The 19,263-nt window shown below is 34.8% G+C and overlaps 1 protein-coding gene across 3 annotated transcripts in view; it reads left to right on the top strand.

The window, feature by feature from the left end:
* The window catches only part of TAF2 (TATA-box binding protein associated factor 2), a 95,805-nt gene that overhangs the window by 67,676 nt on the left and 8,866 nt on the right, over window positions 1-19,263 (top strand). For 2 of the 3 annotated variants that reach the window (XM_064384544.1, XM_064384546.1), the window contains 6 exons: window positions 253-322; window positions 2,930-3,039; window positions 11,852-12,081; window positions 13,896-14,051; window positions 14,540-14,645; window positions 17,104-17,226. In XM_064384544.1, coding sequence (XP_064240614.1) covers window positions 253-322; window positions 2,930-3,039; window positions 11,852-12,081; window positions 13,896-14,051; window positions 14,540-14,645; window positions 17,104-17,226 — 795 coding nt within the window. The remainder of the gene's footprint in view (window positions 1-252; window positions 323-2,929; window positions 3,040-11,851; window positions 12,082-13,895; window positions 14,052-14,539; window positions 14,646-17,103; window positions 17,227-19,263) is intronic. The other variant, XM_064384545.1, reaches the window with a different exon arrangement.

Raw genomic sequence — 19,263 nt, 5'->3', positions numbered from 1 at the left:
TGAGCTTCAGTAAAAAATATGTTCTTGATGCAACTTTATGTCTTGATGCTAATATATAGCTTGATATTTAGAAAAGTTATAAAGTGGCCCATTGCATAAAAATGTAAGAGCTTGCCTGTAACCTTCAACTCTCATTGAAAATTCAGCTAAGGCACAGTCCTGGATATTGAATGTAAACTCCCTGCTTGTCACTTGTTATTCATTATTTAATTTGTTATAATTAACAACAAATACATTTTCTTTTATTTTCAGTGGACAGAAGTTATGAAGAACTGCAATGGCTACTTAATATGATTCAGAATGATCCTGTACCCTATGTAAGGTTAGTTTATGTGCTATGATGGTATTATATTTTGTAAGTCCTATAGTGAATTGGATAATTTCAGATTACACATAAAATACTTGTTTAAAATTTTTGAAAATATGGGAATATCTTTTGCATTTATTCGTGTCCTTTTAAAATTTGATTTTCAAATTTAATTTGCCTTTGGAAAGACATTTGCAAAATACATTGTTAATAAAGTATATTCCTTGTAATTGTATATATGATTTCTATTGTAAGTTAAAGAAAACCTGTATAACAGTTTATAATAAACATGAAGGATTCTTTATATATCCCAAATTGTAAAACCTCTGGTATTGATTAATTTCACCATTTTAAAAGTAATTAAGAGCAGTGTTTTGGGATATACCCATTTATTCATTTCTATCACATATAAAGTGTCCATTTTTATTAGACTTGACATTTTTTAAACAGATAATATAACATTAAAATTTTATGGGCTGGGTACTTTGGCTCTCATGCCTGTAATTGCAGCACTTTGGAGACCCAGGTGGGAGGATCACTTGAGGCCAGGAGTTTGAGACCACCATGGGCAACAAAGCAAGACCTTGTCTCTACAAAAAGTAGAAAAAAAAAAAATTAACTGGTCACAGTAGTGCATGCCTGGAGTCCCAACTTGAGAGGCTGAGGTGAGAGAATTACCTGAAGCCAGGAGTTCGAGACTGCAGTGATCTATGATCATGCCACTGCACACTGCACTCCAGCCTGGGCAACAGAGTAAGACTCCATCTTAAAAAAAGGTTTTTTTTCAGCACTTTGGGAGCCTGAGGCAGGTAGATCACTTGAGGTCAGGAGTTTGAGAGCAGCCTGGCCAACATAGTGAAACCCCATCTCTACTAAAAGTACAAAAATTAAGTGTGGTGGCGGGCGCCTGTAATCTCAGCTACTCAGGAGTCTGAGACAGGAGAATTGCTTGAACCCAGAAGGCAGAGATTGCAGTGAGGCGAGATCATGCCACTGTGCTCCAGCCTGGGCCACAGAGCAAGACTCTGGAGTTTCACCATGTTGTCCAAGCTGGTCTAGAACTCCTGGCCTCAAGTTATCCACACCCTTGGGCCTCTCAAAGTGCTTGGCTTACAGGTCTGAGCCACTGCACTTGGCCAAAAAAAAAAACCAAAACAATTTATTAGCAGGCCTTACTTGGCATTTAGAGTAATTTGAGTGACTTGGAAAGCAGTCAGACAGATTAAAAGTATAACAACTTAAAATGCTCTAAAGAACAAACTTACTCACATTTTGAAATGTTATTTACCTATAACACTTATTGGCTCTTACAAATAGAGTATGAGGCTTGAAGGATAGGAATTGTGTTTATATATAAAGATGAAAATATGGATATGAAATATCCATAAAGATTTATATCCCTGTTTATATTACCTATCTGTAAATTGCACTCTATAATTACATTTCACTTGTATTCTCATAACCCTCTATAGTCTTATTTCACACAGTCTTAAATTTCAAAGCACAAGAGGATGTTAACAGAATCTACATCTTTGGGTTTTATAGACATTAAATTGCCACCTAAAGGGGTTAAATTATTTACACTACAATCTAGCAGTTTCACTTTTCTCCCATCTCCTTCTCAATTACAAATCCAATTTGATGTCTTACTACCATCAACTAAATGTAAAAATTTTCCCAATTCACCTTCTTTAAAGTTTTGCTAACCTCCACAAGAATTACAACTCAATTTCTTTCTTCCTCACTTATATCCAAGCATTGCAGTTACTCTTAGTAATTTCTCAAGACTTGGTCCTAGAGCTGGTTTTTATGCTTTCATTAAATTCTAGACTATTGCAGTAGGTTTCTTACTTCTTTCTTTTCTCTAGTCTCTTAATGGTGTCTTCCACTCATAGCAGTGGATGTTTTCTTTTCCAAATTTTGTTTTCATTTCATTGTCCTATTTTTCAGAAAACTTTATAATATGTTTAGGTAACCTCTCATATGAGATAAAAACTCCCAACAGTGGAGTTTAAATGTTACCCTTTATTAGGATACTCTTCTCAACCTCAGAGTGTTTTAAGGAAAACTTTTTACAATCTTTATATTTAAAATGCTTCTGCACATTTCCATACTTTACAAATATACTGTCATAATGACATATGTTCATTTTATTATCTAAAATATAGACATTTTTATATGTAGATTCTTTTTGCCCCATGTTAAGATTTTTGTACTTACTGACCAGTCTTTGTACATATATCTAAGCAGAGTGAAATGTCATTTTAGAAAGTGGGATGGGAAAGATTGGTTAGGATTATGTTGAATTGGTTTATATGATGAGGTTTAGAAGACCTTATCACACAGTAAGGTGATTTTAGAAAGACAAAATCCACCAGATTTTTTTTTTATTACTCTCTTATCCAAATCACCAGAGTGTTTTAGTGAAAAAACAATAAATATTTAGGATGTAACATCGTGTCTTTTGAAATTAAATAAACACGAAGCTAGGTTTAAGACAGAAAGTGATAAAATAGGAAGGAGGAACTACAGATAATTTTTCACTGTTTTATGGTGTCTCCTACTCGTAGCATCTGTCAGTTAATGGTCAGCAAAAGTTTAATTTTTTTTTTAATCTTTCAGGCATAAGATTCTAAACATGTTGACTAAGAACCCACCATTTACTAAGAACATGGAGTCTCCCTTATGCAATGAAGCCCTGGTTGATCAACTTTGGAAACTTATGAATTCTGGTGAGAGAGCAGTGATTTAAATTTTATTATTATTATTAGAATATTTTCATTTTACAACAGATTTCTATTAAATAGCATTTAAGAACTAAAGTTAAAAGTTGAGGTTTTTTTTTCTTTTAAGTAGACTATCACACCCTCACAGTGATGGCTGTGGTAACCTCTATTAAGGATATACTCACTCACTTTACTCCATAGGGTGGTTGAGGAAACAGAAATATTTATTTATATGAAAGTGGCAAATGGTTAAGGTGCTATAAACATGAGCCTGCAAAGTATTATTATTATTTCAGAAAGTTACAAAGAGGTGAAAAATAAGTCTTCTCACCTCTTTCCCTGGCCATCTAGTGGCCTTTTCCAGAGGTAACCAATTTCTTGTGTCCCTTTCCAGAGGTAGTCAGTGCATATAGAATAACATACAGATTGTATTTTTCAGATTACTTATTGTTCTATACCATGGAAATCATGATATCTCATTACAGTTTTATTTATTTATTTTTATTTTTTTGAGAGAGACTCTCTGTCGCCTAGGCTGGAGTGCAGTGGTGCAATCTCGGCTCGTTGCAACCTCCACTTCCCAGGTTCAAGCGATTCTCCTGCCTCACTTTCCCGAGTAGCTGTGATTACAGGGGTTCACCACCATGCCCGGCTAATTTTTGTGTTTTTAGTAGAGACAGGGTTTCACCATGTGGCCAGGCTGATCTCAAAATTCTGACCTCAGGTGATTACCCGTCTTGGCCTCTCAAAGTGCTAGGATTATAGGCATGAGCCACTGTGCCCGGCCTCATCACAGTTTTAATTTATATTACTTGAGTGAGGTCAAGAGGTAAGAAAACAGTGCTTAGGAGTGCTAGCTCTGGAACCATTTTGCTAAGGGTTGAATCTTAGCTCAGTTATTTACGTATTATGTGATTTGTCTAAGCTATTTTTGTAAAATGTAGATAATAATACCTACTTTAAATAGAATCGAATGAGTTGACATTTGTAAAACAGTGTCTAGCTCATATTAAACACTAAAAAATGCTCTACTAGGATAATGATAGTTATCATTATGCTCCTCATATATTTGAGCTATCTGTATTTCTTTTTCCAAGTTATTCATATTCTTTGCTATTTTGTTTAATTGAATTATTGATTGCTTCCTGTTTATTTATAAATGTGTAAATTTAAAGAAAATTTGCCTTATGTCTGTGATAGGTTGAAATTGCAATAATGGTTTTGGTTTAAAGAATCAATCAAAAGCTAGGCTGAAATGTGTTTTGCTTAAAGATAGCAAGAGTTGTTGCAGATAGACAGTGGGAGAGCAGTAGTGCAATGGCACAGTCTCGGCTCATGCAACCTCCGTTCTGGCAATTCTCCTGCCTCAGCCTCCAGAGTAGCTGGGATTACAGGCGCCCACCACCACGTCCAGCTAATTTTTGTATTTTTAGTAGAGATGGGTTTTCTCCATGTTGGCCAGGCTGGTCTTGAACTCCTGACCTCTGGTGATGTGCCGCCTTGGACTCCCAAAATGTTGGGATTACAGGTGTGAGCCACTGTGGCCAGCCTATTCAAATATTTAAAAGGTTTGAGTATGTCACTTTATTTGCTCTCTATGATACTGGAAAATAACTTGTCTTGCTTATCTCATTAGTAGCTACTTCACTGACTCACAAATACCAAATTATAATTCTTTTATTTTATTACTTAGTTCGCTAATATTGAGATGTTAACTGGTTGTATAACTTCTGTTTTTCAGTTTCATGATAGTGCAACACCACTAAGTAAAGGCACCATAGTAGATATTTATGTGAAATATAATAAAATTGAAAATAGGATGGCCCTTGTCCTCAAGGTCTTTAGAAAACAACACATAAAACCAGTTTACGCTAAAATATTGCTAATTTTTTTTCTAATGTTTTCTTTAATCTCTGAAAGAATGATTGCCGCTTTTTACATAATGTTTTATATTTGCTACCTTTGGCTACCTTAAAAGACATTATTTCTGCTATTTAGAACCAGGGAATTAACACATAAGTTCAGGAACTTGTAAAGGATCATTCAACAGTTCATATGTGGCACTAACTCTACTGTATTGAATATATTCTTAACTGGAATACATGATTCCTGGACCGTAATAGGTTACAAATTTGAGGAGAGCACAGTGAAATATGAAGAATTCTTTTATTATTTTCTAAAGAAGATGTTTTGGACAAAATAAATGTGTGTTCAAAATTAATGAGACAGTTTTTATAAAACATTTGAAGTCCATTGGATGAAGTTTTGATTATACAAATTCAAGCTGTGACTGATGTTTAGTATTTAATTTTGATAGCATGCAGTATAGTACGGTTTTGCTTTGGTTTAAAATTCTTTGCCAGTATCTAACCCAGTGATATCAGTGAGGCTATAGTCATAAACAATTCATTACTCAGTTTTTCAGATTTGTAAATAAATGGGAACAGCATGAACAATGGAGTGGCATGAATAATTGGGAGGGTTAAAAAAAATGTTTTTGTAGAACATTGTACAATAGATAGGGAAGATGGACTAGAGTGGATTGTCATTTTCTTCCAAACCTGAACCTTTGGGATCAATGAATGATTCTGTTCTGAGAAATTCTTTTTTTTTGTTTAATTAAAAAAAAAAATTAATGATAAAAGTAATATACTCATGTTAGAGTTTATCTGAAAAAACTACAAAGAAAGGAAATATTACATAATTCATCACTATTAAGATTTGGGTATATTTGGCTTTTAGGAAAAAAAATTGTTTTGTGTTACATAGTTATAGTTGAAATAAAAGTTTAAAATAGCATTTTATCATGAGAATTTTTCACATTGCTATATTATCTTCTTAATGGTTACTGTTTTAAGAAGTGGTAATGGGGATTCAGCAATAACAAAAGGAGCTACATCATCTGGGTCCCGAAATCCGGTGGAACCCTGCCTGCTCCTCACTTTGGGGCTCCTGGGCTATCTGGTCACTTGAGATAAGCATTATCAGGAAAACAAAAACTGTGAAAAATGGAGGTGAAATTATAGTCATTTATTTCTCTCTTTCTACAAAGTGGATTTGAGGTATATTGACTTTGCATAGTTACAAAATTTACTGAACCAATTTAAAATATAGTAGAGAATATCATGGTAGTTCAAAAGGATCATCTTAAAATCATCAGGTACTTTTGAAGAATCAGAAACTTTTCAGCAGGAGAAATTGTGTTTGGATTTATAGAAACAAGATTTTAAAAATTGAAATCAATTTGAGAGTGAAACAGAATGATACTCATGACTTTTAAAAATTCATGTTATTCAGTTAATACTAGTACTCATTTTAGAAATATACTAGGGGAATTTGGATCTGAGAGACAGTTACAGGAACTGAGAACTCTTGGTAGCTGCATCACTTTAGTGACTATATGCCAGAGGGAAGGTTGTCAGACTTAAACTTGTTGAGATGTCAGAGCTGCCTAGTCTCTGCGTGTTTCTTGGTGCGTAGTAACTCCATTTAGCCTTAAATTCTGAGAGGTACTCTAGTATCTTTCCAAATTTTTTTTGCTTTTAAATATACACACACATTGACCTGTCTATGTGTATATTCACTCATACACATATCAGATATCTTAACCCATTCTGTATGTAATTTTTCATATACATTTTTATCTTCAGCATTCAGGGAGGGGAGCATCACACACTGGGGTCTGTTGGGGGGAAATAGGGGAGGGACAGCAGGGGGTGGGGAGTTGGGGAGAGATAGCATGGGGAGAAATGCCAGATATAGGTGAAGGGGAGGAAGGCAGCAAATCACGCTGCCATGTGTGTACCTATGCAACAATCTTGCATGTTCTTCACATGTACCCTAAAACCTAAAATGCAATTAAAAAAATTTAAAAAAGAATAATAAAATTGTTAAAGCTTAAAAATTTAAAGAATAGTATAGTACATAATATACTTTCAGCTTGATTCATCAGTTTAAATTTTACCATTTATTTTATGTCCGTTTCCTTTTCTTTATATTATATTTATACCCTGTTTTTTTCTGGATCATTTGAAAATAAATGGCATCATGATCCTCTTCCCAAATACTTCAGTATACACTACTGAGAATAAGGTCATTCTACATATCCACAATATGATCATCACACTGCACCCAGCATATAGCCCATATTCACAGTTCCTCAGTTGTTTCCAGAAATGCTCTTTGCAGTTCCCATACAACTTTTAAATTAATGCTACACAGAAAGATAGTAAACATTTTTAAAGACAAAGATCTTTTACATTATATGATCTTTGTCCATGGTTGCTTAAGATTCTTAAATAAATAGGTTTATTTTTTATTGAAAATATCTAATTTGCCGGGGCAGTCATTTTTAAAGGTTTCACATATTCATTCACTAGTTTTTTTCTTGAGCACTTTCCATTTGCCACTACGCTACATTTTCTGTATATTAACTAAGTATATGGAAAGAGAGACATAGGTACAGATAAATTATAATATGAAGAAACAGTTGCTAACTTAAAGAGAACAAACTATTTGGGGAACTCAAAGAAAGGAGCCATAAACCCTGTCTGGAATGCTTGAATGTTCATGGAGAGGTAGCATTTGAGCTAGCTCTTGGTGAATGGAAAGGAGTTTTCCAGCAGGATAAATACATTTTTAGGTAGTAGAATTATATATAAAAACCTCATGTTCTGCACATCAGTTTAACTCTGTAAGTTGAATGCACACATTGACAAAAAAAAAAAAAAACCTTATGTTCTGAAGGAATGTTTAGAAAATAGTATTATCTGGAAAGATAGATTAGGATCTAAATGCGAAGGGCCTCGGGATTTTAGGTTTTATGCTTTGGGCAATGAGGAACAGGTGTTGATAGAACCAGGCTAACTTCGGTTAACTGTGTAGGGGGTAGCTTTTTTCCACACTGAAAAGAAATGATTTTCCTTTCCCAAAGGAATATGTATCAAAAATCAGAACATACTTTTATAGATTTAAGTAAGATACAGAATTATAGGCCAAAACAGCAGTAATTTTAAAATACATTAAAAAAATAAAAACCTAAGAACTGGAGATTTTTATTGGTGCTTTATATTTTATTTAAGACATAAATACTTTTGGTGGTCTTGCCTAATTGAGTGACTTTTTTATTTCTGAAGAAACAGATCTTCATTGAGGAGATGGTGTCTTTGACTGTATATCATCATGAAGGAAATTTTAGCTGTTGCTTCCACATTGACCTTTAATGTATGGAACATTATTATAAGAATGACATAAAAACATTAATTGTTCAAGTCATTGAATGCTGTTTATTCACATCATAATTTTTAGTGTTTGGAAATTTATAACTACACTCAAGGGGGTAGAATGAAGGACAGCTTCTAATTCGGTTTGATAGGATTTGCCAGGTTTCAGAAAAGAAAATATAAACAGTTTTGATATTAACATCAGAAGGCTTCAAAGTTCTGCCCCACCATCTCTCTCTCCCTGATACCTTCCTTCTTATGAATGGAAATGGTGGAGGAAAATGAAAACATATTGATTCATTTGCGTGAGAAATTATATATGTATATATATACATACACATAAATAGAAATGAATTTGCTGTTTTTGTTTATTGTAAAATGGACCGAACAGTCAGGACAATTATACCCAGTGGAAATTGTATTTCTGGCTTAACTGTGTTAAGCCATCAATAAGGAGTGCTGGGTTTATTCAGAAGTGTCCTGAAAACAGTGGCTTTCAAAGTGAATTTTCTTCTTAGCAGCTTTTTTAGTTGATCAGTTTTAAGAGCAGTTACTTTAGAAAATGAAGAGATGATTTTTCAGTGGATCAGATTTACTACTTTGGTGGTGTTTGTCTCAGGGCACTTTCTGATTTGAAAAAGATCTTTAATATTGGGGTGGTGGTATTCTGATTCAGATAAACGGGATTGGTCCCAGAGTATAACTGCTAATGAAGACAGGATGAATAGCACTTTTCCTGGGAGGAGAGACTAGTGACTGTCATTTTGTCATATGTGATCATTCATTGCCATAAGTGATGGGGAGAGGGGAGGTAGCTGGAAGATTAAAGAAGGGTCTTCAAAATACTGTACCTGAAGGCAGAAATCAGAGGCTATTTCAGGCCCTCTCTCTCTAATGGAACTGATGGATTTGGAATCGTCGAATTTTAGACATGGTGAGGGGGATCTTAAAGATCATCTCAGTGAATTACTCTGATCATCTTAGTTATAGCTCAGAGAGCTGACTTGCCCAAGGTCACAGATGTAACAGGCAATTAATTAGAAGTGTTTTTTCTCCCATTCTGTCTCTCAACTTAATTGAAATATACTAACAGGACAACTGTCTTAAGATTGCATTCCGTGATTTTGAAATACAATGAAATTTTGACTTTTATCTCTATTTCTTGCTCTCTCTTGTAATTTTAACAAAAGTACTGCTATTCATTTTTTTAGCTCCCCTGTAGTCCTCATTTTAATATGTAAGTTCATTTTTAGAGGACAGAAAACACTTATCAAGAATCTCTCTCAGGAGCAAAACTTAGTGATGTTCATATCTTTGTCCAAATTAAAGGTCTAGCAAAACCAAAAAGCCCACATAGAAATAAAAAGTAACCTAAATTACATTTGAGGGCTTCAAGTGCACTTAGCAGCCTTTACTGTGTTGCCTAATCATCCTTGAGCTGACTTTGAAAAACAAAAGCCGTGGCTCATCAAAATATACATACTCACTTTGTCTTTTAAAATTAATATTTATATTTTTTAAATGTTAAGGAATTCACAATTGAATGACTCATTTTGAGATCATCTATAGCATATAAAAGTTCAGGCTGGTTTTTGCAGGCAGTATTGATCTTCACGGTTCAGTTTTCTCCCAAACAGTAAATGTACTGTAAACTGTTCTGTTTTTGTTGTTGTTGTTGTTTTAACTGATAAAATGCCTAAGATTCACTCCTTCTCCTGCTGTACCCATAGATAGATAGATACAGGGCCAGCTGCTCTGGGTTGCCAGACTCTTTATTGCTCAAGAGTTGAGACCCTCTAGCCTTTGCTAATAGAAGCCCCAGGAATCTGATAACCTCCTCTTTGTGGAACTTTTATATATGTGAAATGCTTTGAGGAAGAGAAGTGAATGCCTACAAAATAATACTACCTCAAGCTATTGAAGTGTCCACATATGCATATTCCAGGAAGGGAAGATGCATTTCCAGTGTAAAATTCTTGCTTTTACTATGTAATGTTTTTTCCATTACTTGTTTCTCTGTAGCTCTTGCCTCTCCCAGTGTTGTATGTTACACAGCAACAAAATTGAAAATGTCTCAAGTAGGAATGGTGAGAGCTATTTCACAACAATATAGCATGCAAAGTGGCCTAGTACAGTGCACTATCTAGTATGAAAGTGAATTTACAATTTTTCCCATTGCAGATTTACATATGATTAATAGTTACCTGTTAGAGTAAATCTGATGAGAATTACTGTTAGTTGATAATGTATTTACTTATACTAATATTCGTTGTCGAAAACCACAAAGTTTAATATTTATGATATCCAAATTATTTTTCCTTTTTAAATATGGTACTGTTTTAAAACTACAGTTCTTGATAAAAATTAGGTATTTATAGGGCCTTCTTTCCTCCCTCCTTCCCGCCCTTTGTTTCTTTGTTTTTTGAGACAGGGTCTCTGTTGCCCAGGTTCGAGTGCAGTGGTGCAATCTTGGCTCACTGCAGCCTCCACTCTCTGGATTCAAGCGATTCTCCTACCTCAGCCACCCAAGTAGCTGGGATTACAGTCGTGCCACCACATCCAGCCAATTTTTGTATTTTTAGTAGAGACAGGGCTTTACCATGTTGCCCAGGTTGGTCTTGAACTTCAGAGCTCAAGTGATCTGCCCACCTAGGCATCCTGCAATGCTGGGATTATAGGCATGAGCCACTGTGCCCGGCTGGGTTTATTTTTCTTATCAAGAAGAATGTCTGTATTTCTTCTGTTCACTTGTTTTATATCTTCGAGTCATTTAAAATTCTGATCATAGAGATTGTGTAACCCTAGCTGACAAATTTCATCTTTTCAGTCAATTTCATTTGATGACAATGTCTAGGGGAGTGCTCTACTGGGGAGAAAAGGAAGGGGATAAAGAACCCTGATATCAGTGTTCTCTGATCTGTCATTGCAATGGGATAAGGTATGACTTGAGACAAAACTCCTATTTCGGAGATGAAAAAACTGAGACTCAGAGAAATGGAGAGTACTTGCTCCTACTGTCTCAACTGAAACTGAACTTTCTCCCAGGCAGTTATTTTCTGGTCCAGTCCACATCTGCTGCCCATTGCCATGCTTGTAATTTGCTTATTTCCGTTATTTAAAAATCATAAATAAATTCTTACTAGAGTAACACAAATATAAAGGTGTTTAGCAAAATATTTTCCTTCTCTACAGTAAGTCCTATAGAAGTTGTATGGTTTCTTATTATACTTCAAACCTGAAAGTAGTAAGTTCTAGAGATCAGAAAATTTGTTTTTGTGATAGTGTATGCAAAGGCTTATGGAGGCTGTCTTCCTAACAGGCTGTTAATGAAGAGAATCAGACAAGATGAAGAGAGAATGCATGAATGTGGAATAATTACTGAGGAGAAAGAATAAAAAGGAAGATTTAAGGTTTAAAAAAATGCAATTTTTGGAATGTTAGATTTTTGGTTACTGTCTGGTATTTAATTTGTAAGACAAAAGGTGACATAAAGGTTTTTCCAGTTATAAAGTTCTCTTTGTTGCACAGGTTCTGGGACAGTTAAAATGTATGAATCAATGTACATATTGACTTATTTCTGTATTGTTTACTTTAAGGTACTTCACATGACTGGAGGTTACGGTGTGGTGCTGTGGACTTGTACTTCACACTTTTTGGCCTCAGTAGACCTTCCTGTTTACCCTTGCCAGAGCTTGGATTGGTTCTTAATCTAAAGGAGAAAAAAGCTGTCTTGAATCCTACCATAATTCCAGAGGCAGTAGCAGGCAACCAGGAAGCTGCAAATAATCCAAGCAGTCACCCACAGCTAGTTGGATTTCAGAACCCTGTAAGAATCACATGTACTACAGAAAATATAGTTTCATTAATACAGAGCCATCTAGAGAAGAGAATTGTTTCCTGTGAACTAGTGAATTTTATAGCCACTAACAGTTTCTTTTGTCCTTTTAAAACATGCTGGCTGACATTTGTTTAGCACTGTGCAAATTATAAAATGCTACTGACAGCTATATAATTGCACATAACAAATGATGGGGTTTTTTTTATTCCTGGTTTTTTTTTTATTACTACTGTGATAACCTAATGATTTTTTTGTACTTGAGTATAGAATTTCTTCTCTGAGTAGCAAAAGATAGAAATAAATATTTTATCTTTCGTTTGTTTTTCTTGAGACAGAGTTCCGCTCTTGTTGCCCAGGCTGGCGTGCAATGGCACAATCTCAGCTCACTGCAACCTCTGCCTCCCGGGTTCAAGCAGTTCTCTTGCCTCAGCCTCCTGAGTAGCTGGGATTACAGGTGTCTGCCACCATGCCTGGCTAATTATTATTATTTTTTTTTTTTTGAGACAGAGTCTCACTCCGTCACTAGGCGCCAGGCTGGAGTGTAGTGGCACGAACTTGGCTCTCTGCAACCTCTGCCTCCTGGGTTCAAGCAATTCTCCTGCCTCAGCCTCCTGAGTAGCTGGGACTGCAGGCGCGCGCCACCATGCTCAGCTAATTTTTTGTATTTTTGGTAGAGATGGGGTTTCACCATGTTGGCCAGGCTGGTCTCAAACACCTGACCTCAGGTGATCCACACACCTCAACCTCCCAAAGAGCTAGGATTACAGGCATGAGCCACCATGCCCAGCTGAATATTTAACCTTTTACATAGTAACCCATCTTGTCCCATATGTGTTAATGGCAAGCCATGTAAACACAGAGGCCTTGTCTTTTTAAAATTGTCACTCTGTGTAATACCTAGCACAGTTCTAAACATATGATAAATGCCTGACAAATGCTTGTTGAATGAAATAAATAACTGAATGGACGAATGAATGATCAGGTAAATGAATAATCTGCTGATTTGGAAGGAGACTATGTGTTGCATTTTAAAACGTTATATATCTACATATATGTTTGCTTGCCTTTAGAGAAGCTTTTATTTCTACCTTTGTATTGTAAAATTACCAGACATTTTGTAGAAAGACTTATGGGATACATATTAATCATTTTACTGTAATTTAAGGAAGTTTTTTCTGAATTTTTTTTTATTGATAACAAAATGTCTCCAGTACTTCAAGCTTCATTTTTCACCAATATTTAGACCAGATTACTTGCCTGGCAATTCCCTACTGGTGTTTTGACACTTTAATATGCAGAGTCTCTGTATGCTAGTTAGTAATAGTTCATTTTAAAATTGTTTACTCACCTAAATTTTCTGAAGTATCATCATACTTATTTGTTGTCAATTTAAAGTATGGGTTATGAAGAAGTAAGATGAATACTTACATAGAATAAAAAGAGTCTCATTAAAGAGCCCTTTCAGATCTACATATTTATAAATCTGTGAAAATGAATATATTTATAATTCTTGCTCACATATGTTAATTTATCCACATTCACACTGCAAGCTAAGAGGAGAAAATGGCACCAAAGGACATTTTCTTTTAAAGTTCCAAAAGTTCACTTAAAAAGTGAACTCCCTTCTCCCCCCAAAGAGACCAGCAGACAAGAAAAATTAAATTTATTTTAAGCCCATTGCTAATAATTTCTAGCCACTGGGCATGCTCTAATCTGCATGGTTGCTACAGCTATGAGTTTTCAGCTATAATATGAGCTACTCGTCTTCAGAAATCTAATTTTGATCTTGAATATTGCCGCAGGAAGATGATCACCTTGCCAAGGAAGCATCATGTAATATATCAGCTCATCAGCAGGGAGTGAAGAGGAAGTCTGATACACCACTGGGGTCCCCACTAGAGCCTGGTCAAATACTGGAGAAGAATGAGGATAGCAGTAAAGTCAAACTCAAAATCAGAGTAAGAAATACAGGTTAAACCTGTATTAACAGTGTAGGATATTCACCTTCTTGTAAATCTTTTGAATACTTGCAGTGGTTTTTCCTTAGCAGGAACACATGGGACAGACTGCATTATAAAACTCAAATGTCCTTCTGAGACATTCAAACCAATTATTTAACTTATATTATCACATAATTCGTCTCTATTTGGGAGAGGAACTATGTGTGCACATCCACTGCAACTCACTACTTTTTCCCCACAAAATAGGAGTAGATTTTAGTTACTATTACATTTCCAGTAATTTCTAATCAGCTTCTTTTGGAGGCTGGACCACAAAATCTTTTCTTTCTCTTAGTATCTTTGAAGAAAGAAACTACTTTTTATTTAAGATTATATGGGGGTACATCCTATGGCCTCTCTGCTGCTTTTCCTAAGAGCTAAGATCCAAATGTAACGTGATGTAATGGTTCTTTTATTCCTCTGTTTTATGTGTGTGTGTGTTTTAGTTTTCAAATTCTCAAGATGAAGAGGAGATTGATATGGATACCGTTCATGATAGCCAGGCCTTCATTTCCCATCATTTGAACATGCTTGAAAGGCCGTCAACTCCAGGTAAGATTAGTATTCTGCAACGATTGAGGAGATGGAGGCGTTTACTGTTCCCGGTATTCTAATGTGTGCTGCTTTGTTTTCGAATGAACAACTATAAAGTTTAAAATTAGCCTGCTTAAAATATTAAATTGTATCAGGTTATAACATAAATTGGCAAAATAATAAATAGAAAAAGTACTTTCTTTTAGTTGTTTTATTTTGGTCCTTTTTAAATATCATACTTCTGAATTTGCTTATGTAAAATCCATCGTTCAGATTCTTTCTAGTAGCTCTAATTTCTTTTTTGATCCTGTATGTTTACTTGCACTTGTATTTTAAATGTGGTAGACTTGACTTCAGAATAAAATTCTGGATTTGGTTTCTTTTTAATCATGCAACCATAGTTACATTAATTTTGTTAACTATAGTTAATGCTGCCTGTAGCACCACTTTTATCTTTTTGCCTGCCTATTCCATATAATATTGTCATAGGCTTTTTCATAGGTCATTCAAAACACATCATGTTTTCTTTTGAAAATACTACCTAAGACAACATAGAGTCAATATATTAAAATTTACCTTGTCATTTTCTTGTTGATAGGCGTTAGGTTGTTTTTCATTTTTATATATTGTAAGTAATTCTGTACTTTATTTCTTTCTTAACTTATGTTTCTTGGATAAATTTCCCAAAATGTATTATTGGTAAAAAGATTAATGTTAGCTATGTTGTGAGATACTTGTCTTTAGATTTTCATAGCTCTTAATACATATTGCCATGTTTTTTGAAGAGATTATACCCGTTTATATTATAAGCTTTTTCTAATTTTTAAGGAATAAAGCCTTTGATGAAAGTTACGACATACAGTAATAAAACAAATATCCGTGAACCTGCTACCCAAATTCACATGTACATTTTACATCATGCACGGATGCTTCCTATATGCTTCTTCCCTGGTCCTGTTCTCTTGCCTTTCCACTACAAGTAACTACTATATTGCATTTTCTTTTTTTTTCCCCTTAATTTCATTCTGTTGCTTTTCTTTATAGTGTTCCACATAGGTATGTGATCCTATATGTTTAGTTGTACTTTTTTTTTTTGAAGCTTTTAAGAAATGGTATAACATGACTTTCTTTTTTTCACTCAGCATTATGTTTCTAAAATTCTTACTGATATATAAGTTGTAATTCATTAATTTTCATTTATGATCATTATCTGTCGTAGCACTTGTCATCAGTGTAGTAATTCAGAACTTTTAAAGTAACTGTAAAATAACTCAGTTTACTGTTTTTTGTTTTTATTTTTGTTTTTTAAGATGGAGTCTTGCTCTGTCACCAAGGCTGGAGTACAGTGGTGCCATCTTGGCTAACTGCAGCCTTTGCCTCTGAGGTTCAAGCGGTTCTCCTGCCTCAGCCTCCCGAGGAGCTGGGACTACAGGTGCATGCCACCACATCCGGGCTTATTTTTAGTAGAAACGAGGTTTCACCATGTTGACCAGGCTGGTCTCGAACTCCTGACCTCAAGTGATTTGCCTGCCTCAGCCTCCCAAAATGATTTGCCTGCCTTGGCCTCCCAAAGTGCAGAAATTATAGGCATGAGCCACCGAACCTGGCTAGGTTTACTTTTTAATGCATTTCTTCTATTATGGGTATGACTGTCTTTTTTTTCTGGGTAATGTTTCTGTTTTTTTATTTGAAAATCCTTTTCATCGCCCTTGGTGGCTGTATTTTGGGATTTTACATTTGAATGAAATATTTTTCTCTTTTGTTTTTAACATGTTACATTTGTGCTAAAGACCTTATTACTCCTGTTGCTTCGATACAGAGTTTCACATAAATAATAAAAAATATGAAATGGTTCCTGCCCCAGAATACAGGGTTTCATTTATATGTTCAGCAAGTCATTCAAGCTTGTTGTCTCTGTTGAATGTTTAATCTACTCAGACTTAAGCCTATAGGAACCAAGACAAAGCATTAAATTAAATGAGGTTTTTAGTAGTTTTAAAATAGTTTCTTGTTCTTCTAAAGACACAGAGTTTTGCTCTGTGGCCCAGGCTAGATTGCAGTGGCATGAATGTATCTCACTGCAGCCACGAACTGCTGGCCTCAGGAGATCCTCCCACCCCAGCCTCCCGCTTAGCTAGGCCCACAGGTACACGCCACCATACCTAGCTGATTTTATTTTATTTTTATTTTTACTGATTGATTGATTGTAGTAGAGATGTGGTTTCAGTATGATGGCTAGGCTGTTCTTGAACTCCTGGCCTCAAGTGATCCTCCCTCCTCCTCCTCCTCCCAAAGCATTGAGATTAAAGGTGTGAGCCACTGTACCCAGCTAGTATTCTTTCTATTGTTAGAATTTTACTGTGGATAAACTGCTTCTGTTTTTAAGACTGGCTTGTAAAAACCTGTCAGCCTTTCTTTTCTTTTGAGAAACAAAGAAATAAATCCCTCTTTTTCTTGTTTGGTATTTTAATTTTAGGGCTCTCGAAATACCGGCCAGCTAGCTCCCGATCTGCTTTAATACCCCAGCACTCAGCAGGCTGTGACAGCACACCCACCACAAAACCCCAGTGGAGTTTGGAACTTGCACGAAAGGGAACAGGTAAAATTAATCAATCAGAATTAATATTATATTGTTCAAGAACAAATCTATAAATATAATAGAGTTACTTCATCAACTTTAAAAAACCCCTTAAAAATACAGATCTTAGAACTTGGCTTTTCTTGCAATACATTGAGTTTCTATTATCTAACTTTAAAGACAATTTTAAAATAGACTTTTCTTTTTCAAAAGTAATGAACTCCTATATAGAAAACTGGGAAGTAACAGAAAAATAGGTGAGAAAAAAATCTATCCCCCATATGCTGTTTAAAGATAATTTAAAAGATAATGCCATTTAATTATAATGAACATTTTGCTCTTTGCCATGCTTTTTCTAAGAATATTATGACAAATGCCAACTTCAATAGAAACCATCTAATTTGTACCTTTATAGAAAAGATATAAAGGCATAAAATAAAAAATCAACCACTTATCCCACCCCCATGTATATAGTTGGTAATTCATTCATGAAGACTTGATGCTATATTCTTTTATATTATTTCACAGTGATTGGGCTTACATGTATCAAAAGTGATTTCATTCAGATGTGCTTGTTACCCGTTCTACTGTTTCACATTGTTTTCTGCTTATTCTGTTTCATCACTTACAAAGAGAAGATTATAATCCAAATGAAATGGAAACATTTGATGATGATGAACTACCATGAAACAAAGATTTTAGTCCTCAAATTCTGAAGGAACAGGGAGTGCAAAACAAGATACATAAACAAAATCATTTTTAAAGAATAGTTTTTCCAGAAGTAGACAGACTTTAAAATCTGTTAACTTTTGATTATATTCCAGCTGATGGATTTTGCTTATATAAATGATGTTTTTATCTGATATTTTAAAGAGTGCTGTGTATTGCTTTGAGGAGCTTACAGATCAACTATTATTAATAGGGGACTTCAAACAAAAGCAGCACCTTAACCTGTTTTGATGTTGAGAACTCAGACTGTTGATTGCTCACTGTTCTTTGTGTGTTCTATGCATTTATTGGAATAGATTCACCCAAAATATATTTCAGAAGGAAATTAGCTGTGGACTTTAGCATTTACTTTGATGAGTGAGTTTTGATATATCTTGGCCCTTGCTGATTTTTTGTATTCTCTTGCCTTTGTTTTTGGTTTTGGTATAATTTTGCTTTATTATCATTATGCTTATTGTAATTTTACTAAATGTAAAGAATTTTCTACATTTTAAAAAATTATAAAGCTTAGAGAATTTTAAACTCCTTGATGTAATTTGAGGGTGATGCTTCTGCTTGCCTTTAAAAAAAAATTCTGTCTGAATTTCCAAGAGTCTAATCAATTTCTGTTCCAAAACGAGTCAGAATATGTATGGTTTTTCTTAACAGTGTGGCACATTAACCTATATAGAAGCAAATCTTAACAGTTTTTTGTGCCCAAAAAAGTGTGTCCGCCAGTGTGCCTTTTTGTCATTGTTGCTTTTTCCAATCTGTCTTTATAGGCTTTTAGTTCTCATGGCATCATATGGGAAAACTGGGGCAAAAGAAACAGTGCTAATGGTGGGGAATAGGAATGCATTCACATTTTATTTTTGGCTGCTATCAGTATAGGGTCCTTTCTTGGCATGAGGCAAAAATATGTACCAGTTAGGTGGACTAATGTAGTAGTAATCTTAACTTTGAATATATATTCTTTAATATCACTATACTCTCCTTTAAATGTGTTTTTACTGTTCAGTACTCTGAGGCCACTGAGCAAGTCTTAAAATTCAACAGTGATATTATAAGAATGTAGAAAACCTTCATTTTACAAATAATAGTGTTTTGAAGGTTTATTTATAAATATATTTATTTTGGATTTTTGAATGCAGTTTTTCTATACTTTTTTCTTTCTTTCTTTTTTTTTTTTTTTTTTGAGACAGTCTTGCTCTGTCTCCCAGGCTGGAGTCCAGTGGCACAGTCTCAGCTCACTGCAACTTTTACCTCCTGGGTTCAAGTGATTCTCATGCCTCAGCCTCTTGAGTAGCTGGGATTACAGGAGTGCATCACCACACCCAACTAATTTTTGTA

Source organism: Aotus nancymaae, unplaced genomic scaffold (assembly GCF_030222135.1).
Source record: "Aotus nancymaae isolate 86718 unplaced genomic scaffold, 86718_ANA_hifiasm-v0.15.2.pri h1tg000036l, whole genome shotgun sequence".
Taxonomy (NCBI): Eukaryota; Metazoa; Chordata; class Mammalia; order Primates; family Aotidae; genus Aotus; species Aotus nancymaae.
This window is presented reverse-complemented; position numbering and strand designations above follow the sequence as displayed.